The sequence below is a fragment of the Solanum tuberosum genome, unplaced genomic scaffold, assembly GCF_000226075.1.
Source record: "Solanum tuberosum cultivar DM 1-3 516 R44 unplaced genomic scaffold, SolTub_3.0 scf00128, whole genome shotgun sequence".
NCBI classification, from domain to species: Eukaryota; Viridiplantae; Streptophyta; class Magnoliopsida; order Solanales; family Solanaceae; genus Solanum; species Solanum tuberosum.
Window position 1 is genome coordinate 181,633 of NW_006239053.1, and position 17,216 is coordinate 198,848.

A 17,216-nucleotide genomic window follows, 5' to 3' on the forward strand; every position below is an offset into this window, starting at 1 on the left:
CCAAACTAAATTAAGTTTGTTTCAATTTCAATGCAAAATTATTTACTACTCTCTAGTAAAAAAGAAAGAGATATTTTCTCAAAAATAATTTTCATTCATAAATCAGACACTAAAATATCTTTTTCGGAAAATATTTTCTACTCACCAACCTAACATGTGAAAATAAGTCAAAAATCTACTTATTTTTCAGGAAAACATTTTCCATCATACCAAACACACCCTTAAAAAACGCAACATGACATCTAAAAGAAAAATGGAAGAAGTACATTATAAGTAACTTGCTTTTATTTCTAGCTATCAGCTGACATTATTTATTTTTATTTTTTGTGCATGCGTATTTGAAGATATAAGTAAAAATAAAATTTAGTTGGATTTCCCTCCTTTCTGAATTAACAGTGAATTTGGATTCAAGAATCAAGAAGTGGCTTTTCTATATTTACATTTTTCTCCTTTCTTGAATTCTCATTTTCTACCGGTCTTTTTTTTTTTTCTCCATTGATTCTTTCAGCAGTTCATATAATTCTCTTCCACTTTGTTCTTTGGTTGAAGAAAATTTGTTTTGTAATCCACAATGTCCCGTTTTGGAGTTCCGATCATCTAATCAGCATGAATGATTGCATCCTTTGCTATTTCTGCGAAACTCGAGTTGCATTCATCGAGGATTTCATTCCTAATGTAAGGATTCTCTCTGCATCAACCCTTAATTCTTGACTCATTATGTTCATGTTCTTGTCTTGTACACATTGCAGGCGGATGACTTAGTGTATGGAGGGTACATTAATAGATTGTAAGTCTCATGATTTTGAAAATTGGGTATTTTATGAAATTATGATTTGCCTAAGCTTTTTTCTGAGGTTTGTGTATTATATGTAGGTTTCATTATAGTGCACCAATTAATCACCAAGGTCATCTAGAACGACGTGATGGAAATACCCTACTCAATATTTACTGTGTCCAATGTCAAATGTGGTTCGGCTGGCGACTTGTAAGATACTAATATTAAAAAGCATTTGATTTGGTTGCTCTATATTTCTTAAAATAAAGAATTTCTGATTTTTTCAGGTTAGGACTATCCAACAGTCGGAGTATTTTGTAGTAGGAAGATACTTTATGAAATTGTAAGTTTCTAATTACAAATTTGCAAATTGAGACTGTAGTATGACTTGTAAGGTGTTAATTCAAATGAATATTTTGTGGCAGGGAGCTGCTTATATACCAGAGTGGTGAAACGTTGCGTGATGCTGTCTTTGGAGTCGCTAATGAACAGGCTCCTAATGGAGGTGCTAATGCTGTTCAAAACGGAGTCGCTAATGAACAGGCTCCTAATGGAGGTGCTAATGCTGTTCAAAACGGAGTCGCTAATGAACAGGCTCCTAATGGAGGTGCTAATGCTGTTCAAAACGGAGTCGCTAATGAACAGGCTCCTAATGGAGGTGCTAATGCTGTTCAAAACGGAGTCGCTAATGAACAGGCTCCTAATGGAGGTGCTAATGCTGTTCAAAACGGAGTCGCTAATGAACAGGCTCCTAATGGAGGTGCTAATGCTGTTCAAAACGGAGTCGCTAATGAACAGGCTCCTAATGGAGGTGCTAATGCTGTTCAAAACGGAGTCGCTAATGAACAGGCTCCTAATGGAGGTGCTAATGCTGTTCAAAACGGAGTCGCTAATGAACAGGCTCCTAATGGAGGTGCTAATGCTGTTCAAAACGGAGTCGCTAATGAACAGGCTCCTAATGGAGGTGCTAATGCTGTTCAAAACGGAGTCGCTAATGAACAGGCTCCTAATGGAGGTGCTAATGCTGTTCAAAACGGAGTCGCTAATGAACAGGCTCCTAATGGAGGTGCTAATGCTGTTCAAAACGGAGTCGCTAATGAACAGAATCGTGGTCAACATCGAGCCGGGATAGTGAGACCAAGAAGACTTAGACCAAGATGGAATAGACCATATTGATGAATATGCAGACATTGATAGCCTACCCATGCTGATCAAAATACAGAAAGATACACACTTTCTGAAATAGAGTTCATACTTTACACAATGCTAATGTATAATTGTGTGATATTTCTTTTTCTCTTTTTGATTTTGGGATCATATTAATACTTCAGGTTGGAACAAAGCAATTGACATTGAACTTTTTACCTGTTTGAGCATTGATACTACTGTTCTCTAAATGCTGCTTATTTCTTGATGCGAATATGTGGTGAAGTTAGATTTTAACAGACATGCTGAGAATTGTGGATTCAATAGCTTTTACTCTTATCCTGAAGTTATGAGCAGATAACACAATCCACTTTTTGTTCAATTCAATTGCTTTCTGCATCTAAGGGTTCAGCATGTGGCAAATGTTTTAGAAAGGGTAAAAGCAATATGGTCATTTTGTAGTAATATGCAAGGCTTGGTATCTGTTTCATTTGAAATCTCTAAATCTGCAATATTTGGAGCATATTTACTGCTTTCGAGCTCTGACAGTCTGTATGCTATTAGGCATCTCGGCTTCTGTTTTCTCCCCTTTCTCTAAGGATGGGAAAACTGTTTTGATAATGACTAGTAGCATATGCTATTTGGGTTTCTGCTTTCTGCGGTTCAATTGCCTAATGTATTGCAAATGTGTGACCTTCTGAAATCTTTAAACACTTGGTCTAAAAACACTTGCTGCCGAAAGGTTTAAGAGCTAATACATATCCTGTTCTTGGTCTGGATTAAACGTTTCATTTTGTAGATCCAATTGAAATACATTAGTGTTAAACTAAGGAGAAGAGGAAGTAGAAACTTGATTTCTCAAGAAGTGAATCCTCAACAAGAGGAGAGGACCATTTCTATAACAAGAACACAAGATATACAGGACTTTTTAAAGTTGAAACAAGTTTTAACGGGTGAAGGGTAAATATAACTCTAAAATACAACTATAGGGGTATATTTTGTTGAAAAAGTATGATGGAGGGCAAACAAAGCTTATTTTTTTTTATAATAGAGAGGTGAATATAACCCTTTTCCGTTGCTGAAATTAGATCAATAGAATCACTTATGAGAAGACCTGTACTTGTCATAAGTAAAAGAAAAAAAAGAAGAAAAAGTAAAGATATACTAACTCTTCTCAACTTGATTCATTCAAGAATCAAGAACTAATTTTTCAAAAGTATTAACCACCAGCCATTTTTTTACTTTCTTGAATTCTCATTTTCCATCATCTCTGTTCTCTTTACATTCATAATCAGTTTGTCTTTTTTCCATTCATAGTTCAGCAATTCACCTGTGATATTTGTTTCTGTAACATATCTATTAGGAGTTGGTTCTTCATTCAACAATGGGAAGGCCCTTTATACTTCACTACGATGAAATCCCTGATGATGATTGCATCAATTGTTGTATCTGCGGAACTCGAGTTGGATTCATCGGGGATCTCCATGCTACTTCTGTATGAATTCCCACTCTCACTGCATCATTATTTCTTGCAATTTATTATCAACACACCAAATGGTTCTGTCATCTGTGGGCTACAGACATTTTCTTTGATACTCCAAAGTAAATGTATTAATTTCTTCTTAATTGGTCTCATCTGTTCCGAATTGTCTCTTTTGATAAAATTGCACAATTCACTTCATAAAGAGGACATGTAAGATTCAATCCTCAATTTTGACAGCTATTTGTATCATTCATTCAGCCCTCTGTTATATTCTTGACTAAGCAAAGAAACTTACTATGCTAATTTTCTTGTCTTGTACATTTTGCAGATTCTATCATGGGTCTTTCATAATGTGTAAGTCTCATGTTTGGAAATTGGGTTTTACAGACGAGCTTAAACTTTTTTCTGCAGTCTTGAGGCATATACACATATGTTATAAACCTTTATATATGCAGGTTTAATGTTGAAGTACCAGAGGACAAGCGATATCATCAAGTAGAAGAAGATGGCAGAATCGTAGCCGACACTTACTGTATTAAATGTGGAAACCTGCTAGGGTGGAAAGTTGTAAGTACCAAAGAACGATTTTGTTCTTCTTTTTAAATTTTTTTCTTACAGAATTTATGATTTCTCCAGATTGCAATCGTCAAACCTAGCATGTTTATTAGAGGAGTTTTTTAATTTTTTTCTTACAGAATTTATGATTTCTCCAGATTGCAATCGTCAAACCTAGCATGTTTATTAGAGAAGGAGTATTCATTATAAGATTGTAAGTTTCTAACTACAAATTTTTAGATTAAGACTCTACACATATGTGGTGTGACTTGTAAGATGTTCTAATAATGAGTAATTTGTGGCAGAAGCCAGATTGATCCTAATAATCAAGATGAAGGTGCTAATGAACAGGTTCCTAATGATGAACAAGGAGGCACAAATGAGTAGTTGTTCTTTAACTGATCTGAATTGTCTCTTTTGATAAAATTGCTATTCATTTCACAAAGAGGACATGTAAGATTCGATCCTTAATTTTGACAGCTATTTGTATCATGAATTCAGCACTCTGTTATATTCTTGAGCACAGAACAACTTACTATGCTCACTTTCTTGTCTTGTATATTTTGCAGATATCAAATCATACATACATCTTTAATAATGTGTAAGTCTCATGTTTGGAAATTGGGTTTTACAACAAGCTTTAACTTTTTTTATGCAGTTTCGAGGCGTAAACACATATGTTACAGACCTTTATATATGTGTTATATATGCAGGTTTAATGTTGAAGTAGCAGAGGACAAGGGATATCATCAAGTACAAAATCTAGCCAATACTTACTGTATCAAATGTTGTAGAGAGCGTCTATTCAAATAACTAGTATGTCAAGTGTTTTATTTCTGATATAAACAGTTGACTACTTTTAGATCTCATACTCATATCCTCGTTTCTCTTTTAAGATCTGAAGAATTGCACATATGATAATTCATTGAGAGCAACAAATTAATAAAAATAAATCAACAGCAGGAAGACGATCAATGTACTCAAAACCTAACTCTGTTCATTGATAATGTAATGAGAAATTACAAGATCTAGAGCATAAGAACAACACTACAGAGATCCAACACAGACTTATACGCAATTGTAAACTAAAACCTACATTTACTACCACCATAGCACCAACATACAACCCCCAATCTAACCGCCAAATCCATAGAGAGTCCTTCCCTGTCTCTTCAAAGCATAGACAACATCCATAGCAGTAACAGTCTTCCTCCTGGCGTGCTCAGTGTAGGTGACAGAATCACGAATCACATTCTCCAAAAAGATCTTCAACACTCCACGAGTCTCCTCATAGATGAGACCAGAGATACGCTTCACACCACCCCTACGAGCAAGCCTGCGAATAGCTGGCTTAGTGATACCTTGGATGTTATCTCTAAGAACCTTCCTGTGCCTCTTGGCTCCTCCCTTTCCCAATCCCTTGCCTCCCTTTCCACGACCAGACATTTTCACAGAGAAATTTGATGAAGAAGAAGTTTCTAGGGTTTTGAATTTGGGTGAAGTGAACTCTTTTGGGTGGTGGGTATTTATATTTATTGGGCTGGTTTGAAATGTGGCGGGGCACAAATCGTAGCCGCTTATTATTTGGGGATTTACTTGGTCATCGACGGATGGTAGTGTCGATCCATGTGAGAGGCGAAAATTGAATATGAGCCGTTGATTGTAAGATCTAGGGATGTTAATTAAAATGAGTAGTGTAGATTTCTATCACGAACTGTTTTACTAGTCCCTTCGTCCTAATTTATGTGTTATGTTTCAAATTTCGAGAGTTAAACTAGTTCTTTTATCATGATTTTTCTTCTATGATTTTAAAATATTTCAAATTTTCAATTATTACAAATTATAATTTTTTTAACATAATTTTCAAATATAATAAAAATAATTCAACATTTTATATCTAAATTCATGATAAAATTTTACTCTTAAATCTGAGTTAATACTATCGTTCTTTACATGCTACATAATTTATCATTTTTCACATTCGATGAAAGTGTATTACTATCATCAAAATATTTCCTCAGATTGTATTATATATTAAAGTTTTTGGTGGTGGTAAATGTATCCATCGTCCTTAATAAGAGATCACAATTTGTTAGCATTATTTTTGATAAAAAAAAACATTTTATGTTCCTAATTAATTTTTTTAATACAAATTTAAATTAATTAAACTACAAACGAATACGAATGCAAAACGCAAAAAGTCGTGCATTGGTGAAGGGGCAAATTTCACAACCTTCGTAAAATAAGATTTTTTTTCTATGGATTCGTGAAGCAATTTCAACTTTCCCTTCTAACTTTCAACAAGATATAACTTTTTGTACTACTCGAAAACAGAAATTAAAGTCAGTAAGTAGTAAATCAGACAACGACTCAATATTTATTCATTTGTAAGAAATATGTTCAAAAACTTAGATATTAGATACAGAAAAATAAGAGAATTTTTTTAATTTATAGCTGAACCTTAGAAGTCACGATCTCTCGAAAAAGTCACGACTCATTGAAAGAGTCACGACCCATCAGAAAAATCACAACTCATCAAAAAAGTCGCAACTTATCGAAAAAGTCACGACCGTTGCTATTCAAATTGCAACCTTTCTCTCTTGGTGTCTTTTCGGAAAAACACTTCATTCACCCCTTATAAAACCCATATAACTCTTCTCAACTCGATTCATTCCTGAACTGATTTTTCTATATCAATTATTTATTATTTATTCAGAAGTAAACTGTTACATTCTTTATCTGGTTCGCCGCTAGTGTTTTTTTTTTTGAATTCTCATTATCAACCATCTCTGTTACATCATTCCAATTTGATTCTTTTTCATTTGTTATGTGTTTTTTGTCCTGTAACAGTTGATACAATGGGATTTCTGTATCTTGTCGATTTGGATGAATACCCGAAAGAGGATGTCGTCCATTGTATAATATGCAAAACCGGAGTTGGATTAGCCAACGATTTCATTGATAGCGTATAAATTATTACTCTCTCAGCGTCTTTCTTGCGTTTACAATATATCGTTTTTCAATAGAAAGTATACATTTTGATGAAATTGCTTGCGATTTGTGTCATGAAATTGTTACTTTTGCCTTGTTATTTTGCAGATAGACTATGAGTTGACAGTGGTCTTTCATAAAATGTACGTATCATGATTTCATTTAGCAACTTCGAATTTGTTTTTTGCCTAAACATTATTCTGTTTGTAAATGCAGGTATAATGTGCAAGTGGATGAAGAGAAATACCATAGACAAGTAAATGGAAATACCGTAGCTGATACTTACTGCGTCAAATGTGGAATGCTGCTTGGGATGAAACTTGTAAGTTGCTAATTAATATTACGTACGTGCTGAATTTATTATTTATTTGCAGTTCGTTTTAACAAATATTTATCTATTATTCAGATTGTAGTCCCTTATAGCAACCAGACTCTGCATTTTAGAGAAGGAAATTTTTTGATGAACGCGTGAGTTTCTTACCATTAGGCCAAATGCAATATAATATGTAAGGTATCAATATGATATTTTTGTGTGTGTGGCAGGCTCGAACTCGTTGATTGTAATAATAAGCTGATGTATATTGATGAAGATGAAGAAGATGAAGAGTATGAAGAGGATGATGGAGGTGCTAATGAGCACGATCATGATCAAGAAGATGATGGAGGTGCTAATGAGCACGATCAAGATGAAGAAGATGATGGAGGTGCTAATGAGCACGATCAAGATGAAGAAGATGATGGAGGTGCTAATGAGCACGATCAAGATGAAGAAGATGATGGAGGTGCTAATGAGCACGATCAAGATGAAGAAGATGATGGAGGTGCTAATGAGCACGATCAAGATGAAGAAGATGATGGAGGTGCTAATGAGCACGATCAAGATGAAGAAGATGATGGAGGTGCTAATGAGCACGATCATGATCAAGGTGGAGAGGCAGATGAACATGATCATGATAACGATGGAGGTGCTAATGGGCACCATCATGATCAAGGTGGAGGGGCAGATGATCATGATAACGATGGAGATTGAGGCACCGACAAACTAAATGAAAATGTTGATCAACTGGTTGATCATACAATATAGATAATAGTTGATCTAAAGGCAGACATATGAACTATTTAATGATGAAATGCAAACATTTTTCTTAATAAATTGTCTTCTACTTGATATGCTTGATTATCCCATAGTGAAAAGTTGCCTATGACAGACCTAATTGTGCTCTGTCTTGGTATACTGATCCTCACTTGCTTTACTATCCAATTTTATATATCTAGAGTCTAGACACTAAGCAATGTGTGTTGCATGTTCAATACAGAAGAATCTATGATTTCTCCAGATTGCAGTCCTCAAACCGTTCAGAAATTATAAAGTCGGATATTTCGTGATGAAATTGTAAGCTCTAATTACAAATTGGCAGATTGAGACTGTACATATGTGGTATGACTTGTAAAGTGTTGATACAAATGAGTATTTGGCGGCAGGAACAAGCTTATTTACTATAATGATGCAACGTTGCTTCAGCATAATGAGGACCTCGTTGGAGGTGCTAATCAACAGGGTCCTAATGATCAAGATGTAGGTGCTAATGCTGATCAAAATGACGGCGCTAATGCTGGTCAAAATGGAGGTGCTAATGATCAAGATGGGGCCGTTAATGAACAAAATGATGATGAAGATGGAGGCGCGCCAATGAATTGAATGAATATGTAGATCAACTGTCTGATAGAATAGATAAAATTGATGAAAGTACGGACATTGATAACCTACTCATGCTGAACAAAATTTAGAAAGATACACAATTTCTGAATAGAGTTCGTACTTTACAAAATACTACTGTAATTCATAATTGTGTGATGTACTTCTGATTTGAGATTACAAAGCAAGTCATAATTGGCTGATTCAATTGCAGACATTTTTCTAAATCCAATGCTAGTGTGGGTCCTAGTTCCTAAAAAAGGGAATGTTTTCGGGGTCTTAAAAGGGGTGTTTAAATAAGAATTATTGAATAGAAAAGAGATGTAAATTCAGTTCCTTCTGAATCAATAGTCAATCCTATTTATGATACGGACAGTTGATAATTGAATCCGAAATGACCATTATTTTCATATAGATAACAATGCAAAAAGAAGGCTCAACTCATAGTTGTTCAAGAATAGTGACATTGAGTTTAATTTGTCGACCTTTGACTTAGGATTAGTTTTGCAATCAAAATCAAGTTAGTGGTACATGAGTTAAGCATAAATCAAGGTTTTGACTCCACCGTAGACAAAATCATTGTATTTTCGTGGAGAGGGTAAAAGTTTTAAGCGTTGCTCTACTTATCCTCGGGCATTTCTCGATTAAAAAAAATGAGACACAAAAAAATAATTTTTTTTGATGTATGAACAAACATGACAAAATATTTTATTTTTATACATAATATATTTTTTATAAAACATTATTATTATACAATATTTGTAAGTATGACCACTATAGAAGGATAATTTTCTAAAAAAACGTACATAATGGTGTCTTTACTCTGAATACAATTTTATGTGAGTGCAAATAAAATGAAAAAAATAATATTATCGTTCACAACTTGCATTCAAGAATCAACAACTGAATTTTCTATATAAACCTTCAAGAATCCCATAAAATTCAGTCTTCTGCATTTCTAATTACATTTGTTATCTGGTGAGAAGTTACTCCTTTTTTCCATTGATTTTTTCTATCAGGAATTGGTTCTTGAATCAAGAAAGTCCCATTAAATTCATTTTCCAGCAGCTCTGTTCTTGTTTGTTACATTCATAATCAGTTAGTCTTTCCATTGATGATTCATCTTTCATTTTGTCTTTGTTGAAGAAAATTAGTTCTGCAACAGGTTGATTGATCCACAAAGTTGATACAATGCAACGAGAATTAATAGCTGATGGACAAGTTATCGGTAATCGTAATTTCTTCTATTGCAAAAATTGTGAAGCTCCAATTGCACGTACGGAGGATTACGTTCCTAAGGTAAGGATTCTGTCAAATAGTTTAGGAACTAATTTCTCATAAAGAAGATTCTGTTTGTACTAAGAACAGAACAACTTTTCTTGCCCAGCTGCAGGACCTACGTTATGGAGGGTACTTTAAAACACTGTAATTCTTGGAAATTCGGAAATCTTGTGATGTGATTTGCCTAAGCTTTTTTCTGAGTTGTGTGTATTATATCCAGGAAAGATGTTGTTGTAGTAGACCAGCCTATATTTCGTCTACTTGAAGATGGAAATAACCTAACCACAGCCGAAACTTACTGTCTCCAATGTAATTCGCTAATCGGGTGGAAACTTGTAAGATACTAGTAATATTAAAGAGCATTTCATTTTCATGATAACAGGTTGCTCCTCTATTTTTACTAAAATACAAAATCTATGATGATTTCTTCAGATTGCAGCTTCCAAACAGACAGACTATTTCAAAGAAGGAAGATTCTTTATGAAAATGTAAGTTTCTAATTACAAATTTGCAAATTGAGACCGTCTTTACACACATATATATGATGACTTGTAAGGTGTTGATTCAAATGAGTTTTTTGTGGCAGTGCCGTGATTATGTTCAGGAATCGTGTAACGTTGCGAAGTTATATCTTAGGAAGTGCATATCGACGGGGCCTTAATCAAGTTGGAGGCGCTAATGCTCAAGTTGGAGGGCCTAATGCTCAAGTTGGAGGCGTAAATGCTCATGTTGGAGGCGCAAATGCTCAAGATGGAGGTCCTAATGATAAAGATGGAGGTCCTAATGATCAAGATGGAGATGCTAATGATCAAGATGGAGGTCCTAATGATCACGATGGATGTGCTAATGATCAAGATGGAGGTCCTAATGAACAGGTTTTTATCTAATGGCTTTTACCATCACCCTGGAGTTGATTTATGAGCAGATAGAACAATCTATTATATATATTTATCAACAGGTTCCTAATGAACACGATTATCAAGATGTGGGCGCTAATGAGCAAATTGCTGATCAAGATGGATGCGCTAATGAGCAAAATGCTGATCAAGATGGAGGCGCTAGTGACCAGGGTCCTAATGATCAAGATGGAGGCCCGCCAATGAAACGAAGGAAGAAATAGATCAACTGACTGATGGAATAGATAATAATGATGAAAATGCAGACGCTGATATTCTGCTTATACAAATGCTATAATTCTTGGTGAAGTTACAAACTACATGATACTACTGTTTAATTAGATCTAATTGACAAGTTTCCATTTTGGGTGATGCTTCTTGAGACTTTTATGTACATTACATGACTACTCCTCTCAGTCTCATGTAAATAATTCCACTGAAATCTACAAAACAATTGATTATTCACACAAACTACTCAAGTGTTCAATCCTCACAAAAATGAAAACTATGATGGTTAACCTTACCTAACTATATGTCCTACACACTAGGGAATAGATACAGTGCCTTTTAAATTAACTTTAAAATAAAAATATCACATTTCTATGTTAAAATCAATTTTTAGTTTTAATATTCATATTTTGTCTTTAATAACATTATCTGATAGAAATGATATATTATATTTAAAATTATAAAATTAAATTTTATTCTATATTTTACGTAAATATTCGACCAAATAAAAATACATAAAATGTGGCAGAGTAAGTATAATATAATAACAAATAAACAAATTAGTTGGAGACCACAGTAGGGACTGCAAGTAGAAGGCAGCGACCGCCTAAGGGCCACAGTAGGGACTGCAAGTAGACGTAAGAGAAATTACATTATATAAATTATATTACACAAATCCGAAAACTTGTGCCTAGAGAGAAATTAATACTAATGCATAACTTGTGCCTTGGGATCTATTACTGAACTTATGCCAAGAGAGAAAATTTAATATAATAAATATATACATATATATTAACTAATCATAATTAAATAATATGTCAGGCAATCTATCATTCCGCATTAATACTCTGATAAGTTTTTAGTTTTAACCATTGAAATTCACACAAGAAAATTTGTTCAATTACAGAGCGATTTCAAAACAGAGCTCTTCTCAATTAGTAGTATTCAACTGATCAACCAACTCTTTTCAGAGCGATTATAAAACAGAGCTGGTGAAGCCATTTCAAAACAGAGCTCTTCTCAATTAGTAGATTCTCACTGATCAACCAACTCTTTTCAGAGCGATTATAAAACAGAGCTGGTGAAGCCATTTCAAAACAGAGCTCTTCTCAATTAGTAGATTCTCACTGATCAACCAACTCTTTTCAGAGCGATTATAAAACAGAGCTGGTGAAGCCATTTCAAAACAGAGCTCTTCTCAATTAGTAGATTCTCACTGATCAACCAACTCTTTTCAGAGCGATTATAAAACAGAGCTGGTGAAGCCATTTCAAAACAGAGCTCTTCTCAATTAGTAGTATTCAACAATCAAGAACTGATTTTTCTGTTATAATTCCCACCCATTTCAAAACAGAGCTCTTCTCAATTAGTAGTATTCAACAATCAAGAACTGATTTTTCTGTTATAATTCCCACCCATTTCAAAACAGAGCTCTTCTCAATTAGTAGTATTCAACAATCAAGAACTGATTTTTCTGTTATAATTCCCACCCATTTCAAAACAGAGCTCTTCTCAATTAGTAGTATTCAACAATCAAGAACTGATTTTTCTGTTATAATTCCCACCCATTTCAAAACAGAGCTCTTCTCAATTAGTAGTATTCAACAATCAAGAACTGATTTTTCTGTTATAATTTTCACCCATTTTTTGTTTTATTGGATTCTCATTGATCTACCAACTCTTTTCTCCCTGGTGAGAAGTTAGTCTCTTCTTTCCATTAATTTTTTAGCTTTTATATTTCTCTTACATTTTCTTCTTTTTTCTGTAATAGGTGAAACATGTCTCCGCATGATCACGTCTACTGTTATAACTGCGGAACTAAAGTTGCACTCGTTCATGATTACGATGATACTGTAAGGATTTCTACTGTATGATTTCTTGCTATCGATTTGTGGTTATTTGATACTCCAAATTTTCAATTAATTTCTTCTGAATTGTTCTATTCGCTTATAAAGAAAAAAACAAATAGAACCAACTTATTGTTCTATTTGGTCAGTATGTGGTGTCTTTTGATGACAATATGTACGATTCAATCCCTTAATTTCTGCAGCTAGTTGTATCATGAATTCAGCACTACTTGTTATATTTCTTGACTAAGCTCAGAATCAACTTATTTTCTTGTGTTATAAACATTGCAGGTAGATGATTTAGCGAATGCAGGGTATTTTACTGAAGTGTAAGTCTCGTGCAATTTCAACATCTTGAGATTTTATTTATTGCCTAATGAGCCATATATGCAGGTATAATGTTAAAGAAGCACAGAACGAGCAATATATTAAAGATGGCATGACCCTAGCCAAGGCTTACTGTGCTAACTGTAAAAAACTGCTCGGATGGAAACTTGTAAGATAACATTGAGTTTCATGATAACAAGACGATTTTGTTGCTCTTTTTTTTCCCTCTTAAATTACAGAATTTATGATTTCTCCAGATTGCAGCCTCCCAACCGTCTATGAGTTGTAGAGTAGGAGGATTCTATCTGACATTGTAAGTTTCTAATTACGAATTTGCAGATTGAGACTGTCTGCACATGATTATATGTGGTATGACTTGTAAGGTGTTAATTCAAATGAGTATTTTGTGGCAGGAAGGAGGTTAGTTTCTTTGATGATGTAACGTTGCATGATCAAAAAAGACGCGATAATGAGCAAAATGTTGATCAAGGTGGAGGCGCTAATGAGCAAAATGTTGATCAAGGTGGAGGTGCTAATGCGCAAAATGTTGATCAAGGTGAAGGCGCGAATGAGCAAAATGTTGATCAAGGTGGAGGCGCTAATGAGAAAAATGTTGATCAAGGTGGAGGCGCTAATGAGAAAAATGTTGATCAAGGTGGAGGCGCTAATGAGAAAAATGTTGATCAAGGTGGAGGCGCTAATGAGAAAAATGTTGATCAAGGTGGAGGCGCTAATGAGAAAAATGTTGATCAAGGTGGAGGCGCTAATGAGAAAAATGTTGATCAAGGTGGAGGCGCTAATGAGAAAAATGTTGATCAAGGTGGAGGCGCTAATGAGAAAAATGTTGATCAAGGTGGAGGCGCTAATGAGAAAAATGTTGATCAAGGTGGAGGCGCTAATGAGAAAAATGTTGATCAAGGTGGAGGCGCTAATGAGAAAAATGTTGATCAAGGTGGAGGCGCTAATGAGAAAAATGTTGATCAAGGTGGAGGCGCTAATGAGAAAAATGTTGATCAAGGTGGAGGCGCTAATGAGCAAAATGTTGATCAAGATGGAGGCACTAATGAGCAAAATGTTGTTCAAGATGGAGGCGCTAATGAGCAAAATGTTGATCAAGATGGAGGCACTAATGAGCAAAATGTTGTTCAAGATGGAGGCGCTAATGAGCAAAATGTTGATCAAGATGGAGGCACTAATGAGCAAAATGTTGTTCAAGATGGAGGCGCTAATGAGCAAAATGTTGATCAAGATGGAGGCACTAATGAGCAAAATGTTGTTCAAGATGGAGGCGCTAATGAGCAAAATGTTGATCAAGATGGAGGCGCTAATGAGCAAAATGTTGATCAAGCTCTATATGCTGCTTAGTTTGGTTTAAATTTCTCGATACAAGTCATCTGTCAAGCATTTTTGAGTATAATCAACTGGTTAAAAGCTTAGTTGCGCGGACTCTTCACTTTTGATGCCGCACCCGTCTCAGATTCTTCCAAAATACACTACTTTTGGCGAATCCGACACGCACCCGTTGGCATTTTTGAAGAGTCGAGCAACATAGGTTAAAAGTACTAATGGATTACTGATATTTCCTTAGACTTTGCTTGACAGTATTTGATTTAATGCAAACATCTGCATTAGTTAAGATCAAAACAGAGCTCATCTCAACTTGGATTCTGTTGAAACTTTCAAGAGAAAATAGCTGGAATAAGCAAGAGGAAAAAACGTTTTTAAGACATACTTGTCACTATGAGATAATTTATATTTAAATCCTAATTTACCCTTGTTATTAACTATGATCATTTTCGAAAACACTAATTTATCACTTAGTTCCTAATATGTACTGATTTTATGAATTTTTTAGACAAATACAAAATATGAATTAGAACAATTGAATTTCCACGAACCCATAACCAATGCACTAAATCTTTTTGAGGGAATATTTGTCTTGGATGTAAGTTCAGTACTATTTACTTCACAACATAATAGCCAGTGTAGTCCTATACGGTGGGGTCTAGGGAAATAGTGTATACACATACCCTTACATTTACCTATGAGTGATGATGTAGAGAGGTTGTTTCGAATAAATAATATTAAAAATAAAATACGAGGCAAAGATAATTTGCTAGGCACATGCTATATCTTATCATTATTTGAGTTTCTTGTTTTTTTTCTCTCATTTGTATTTGTACAATTTTTTTTGGAGCATCTATGATAAATTTTACAAGAAAATGACCGTTGAATCAAAGAAGTTAGAAAGATTCACGTGTGAAAAAGCTCAAATTACCTCTACATGAAATTTTTTAATAATAAAATAAGATTTAAAATTAAATTTTCACCTTTCATTAGACCAAAAGGATATATCCAGGTCATTTATTTAATGATTTGGGTATATATGAGCCACTTTTATAACGAGAACATTTCAACTTTAAATCGCAAAATTAAGGGTACGTAAAACACCTTTTCCTTGAACATTTTCTGAATTAAGAAGCTAGCCATTTGGACAAGATCAGCCAACACTTTCCATAGTAAGCATGGATCAATGCCTCTGGAGCGGATTAAATTGAATTTGAGCGACTTAAAATTGGTCATAACCCTATCAATTCAATGCTTACTAAGTTTTAATTGCTCTATTTGTTTATTTTATAATATTTAGTACTTAATAAAATTGTTTTTTTCAACAATTGCTGATTGAGGGCACTGACGTTTCGTGCACTGAATCAAGTATTGATGAAAATGCAGACATCCATAGCTGCAGAACCAGCTTACTACGATTTATAAAATTCTGTTTTCTTTTTTGGTTTGGGATTAGAGTACATATTAATATCAATTCATTTTGGAGACTGAACACTTACTTTTTAGATCTACCATTCTGTATATTCTAGTCATGTGTCAAGTATTCAAGCAATTCACTATAATCTACCATTTAAACTATCTTAGAAAGTCACTTAATCAATCTAAATAATTTTATTAAATTTAGATTTGCAGTAATATGCATTTATCAAGACTTCATTTTAAATGTATTTAAAATAATATTTAAAGCAGTCACTCTCATATGTTAATTTTTTTTAATTTATACCACTAGACAGAGTGTCTAGCAGTTTTTTTATTAAAATAAAAATCCTCAATAGAAATAAGTACAAGCAAGGGGGCCTAGACCTTACCTTGTCAATCCTAATGAGGCAACAAACCTCTACTAATTAACAAGCATGAAAAAAATAAGAGCTAGAGAGAACTAGATATTCTATGATCATCACATAATTAAGAAGCTAGCCATTTGGACTTTTTGGTGTATGTTTAAATTTAAGAATCTTCCCAATCAAACAAGAAGCTCCCTTTTCCATTGTAAGCATGGATCATTGCCTCTAGAGCGGATTAAATTGAATTTGAGCGGCTTAAAATTGGTCATAATCCTATCAACTCAATTTTTATTAAGTTTTAATTGCTTTATTTGTTTATTTTGTACTTTTTAGTACCTAATAAATTTATTTTTTCTTTATTATGACAAAATTACTCATGAGTCAATTTGAACTACATATCAACCTAATTTTTTGTCACGCCCCAAATTCAAAGGGCACAACTAACACCTAATGTTAAAACTTAGGCATGAACCGATCCTGCTAAACCACTTGCTAATTGCGCATGACAGCCTGTCACGACCCGATTTCTCGAGTTATGATGGCACCTACTATACCCTACCAGTAGGTAAGCCAACCCGTAACCCAGAACATCAAGCAATGAGCAAAAGGGCAGAAACTAGCGAAAACAATAATCTAAACAAGGATAACAAGGCGGAAGCAACCCAAAATAAATATATACAGAAGTCCCTCCCAGAACCTGGAAGTCACTAGTACAGAGCTATCTAATAAAGAGTACAAGTCCCAAAAGTGGACCACAACAGAGCGTGTCTCAAAGGCAACAAGACTAGCTAAAACAAAAGAAGGAGACAGAACAAACCCCAAAACGCCAAGTGCTCGCCCTCGTCTCCGAATCACAGCTG

At 34.4% G+C, this 17,216-nt stretch overlaps 1 protein-coding gene across 1 annotated transcript; it reads left to right on the forward strand.

The window, feature by feature from the left end:
• The first annotated feature begins 12,829 nt into the window (after positions 1–12,829).
• Positions 12,830–14,590, forward strand: LOC102583749 (uncharacterized protein DDB_G0290685-like). The gene is made up of 5 exons (XM_006350844.2): positions 12,830–12,919; positions 13,190–13,227; positions 13,292–13,394; positions 13,483–13,538; positions 13,639–14,590. Exons 1-5 carry the CDS (start codon positions 12,830–12,832, stop codon positions 14,588–14,590), a joined length of 1,239 nt encoding a protein of 412 aa, XP_006350906.2.
• The last annotated feature ends 2,626 nt before the right edge of the window (positions 14,591–17,216 follow it).

What these genes read in the sequence shown, in the direction of transcription:
- LOC102583749 (XM_006350844.2), top strand. Translation starts at nt 12,830, where the DNA reads ATGTCTCCGCATGATCACGTCTACTGTTATAACTGCGGAACTAAAGTT. An exon ending in GCAGGGTATTTTACTGAAGT is followed by an intron (nt 13,228 to 13,291) that starts GTAAGTCTCGTG and finishes CCATATATGCAG; the next exon opens with GTATAATGTTAAAGAAGCAC. An exon ending in GGAGGATTCTATCTGACATT is followed by an intron (nt 13,539 to 13,638) that starts GTAAGTTTCTAA and finishes ATTTTGTGGCAG; the next exon opens with GAAGGAGGTTAGTTTCTTTG.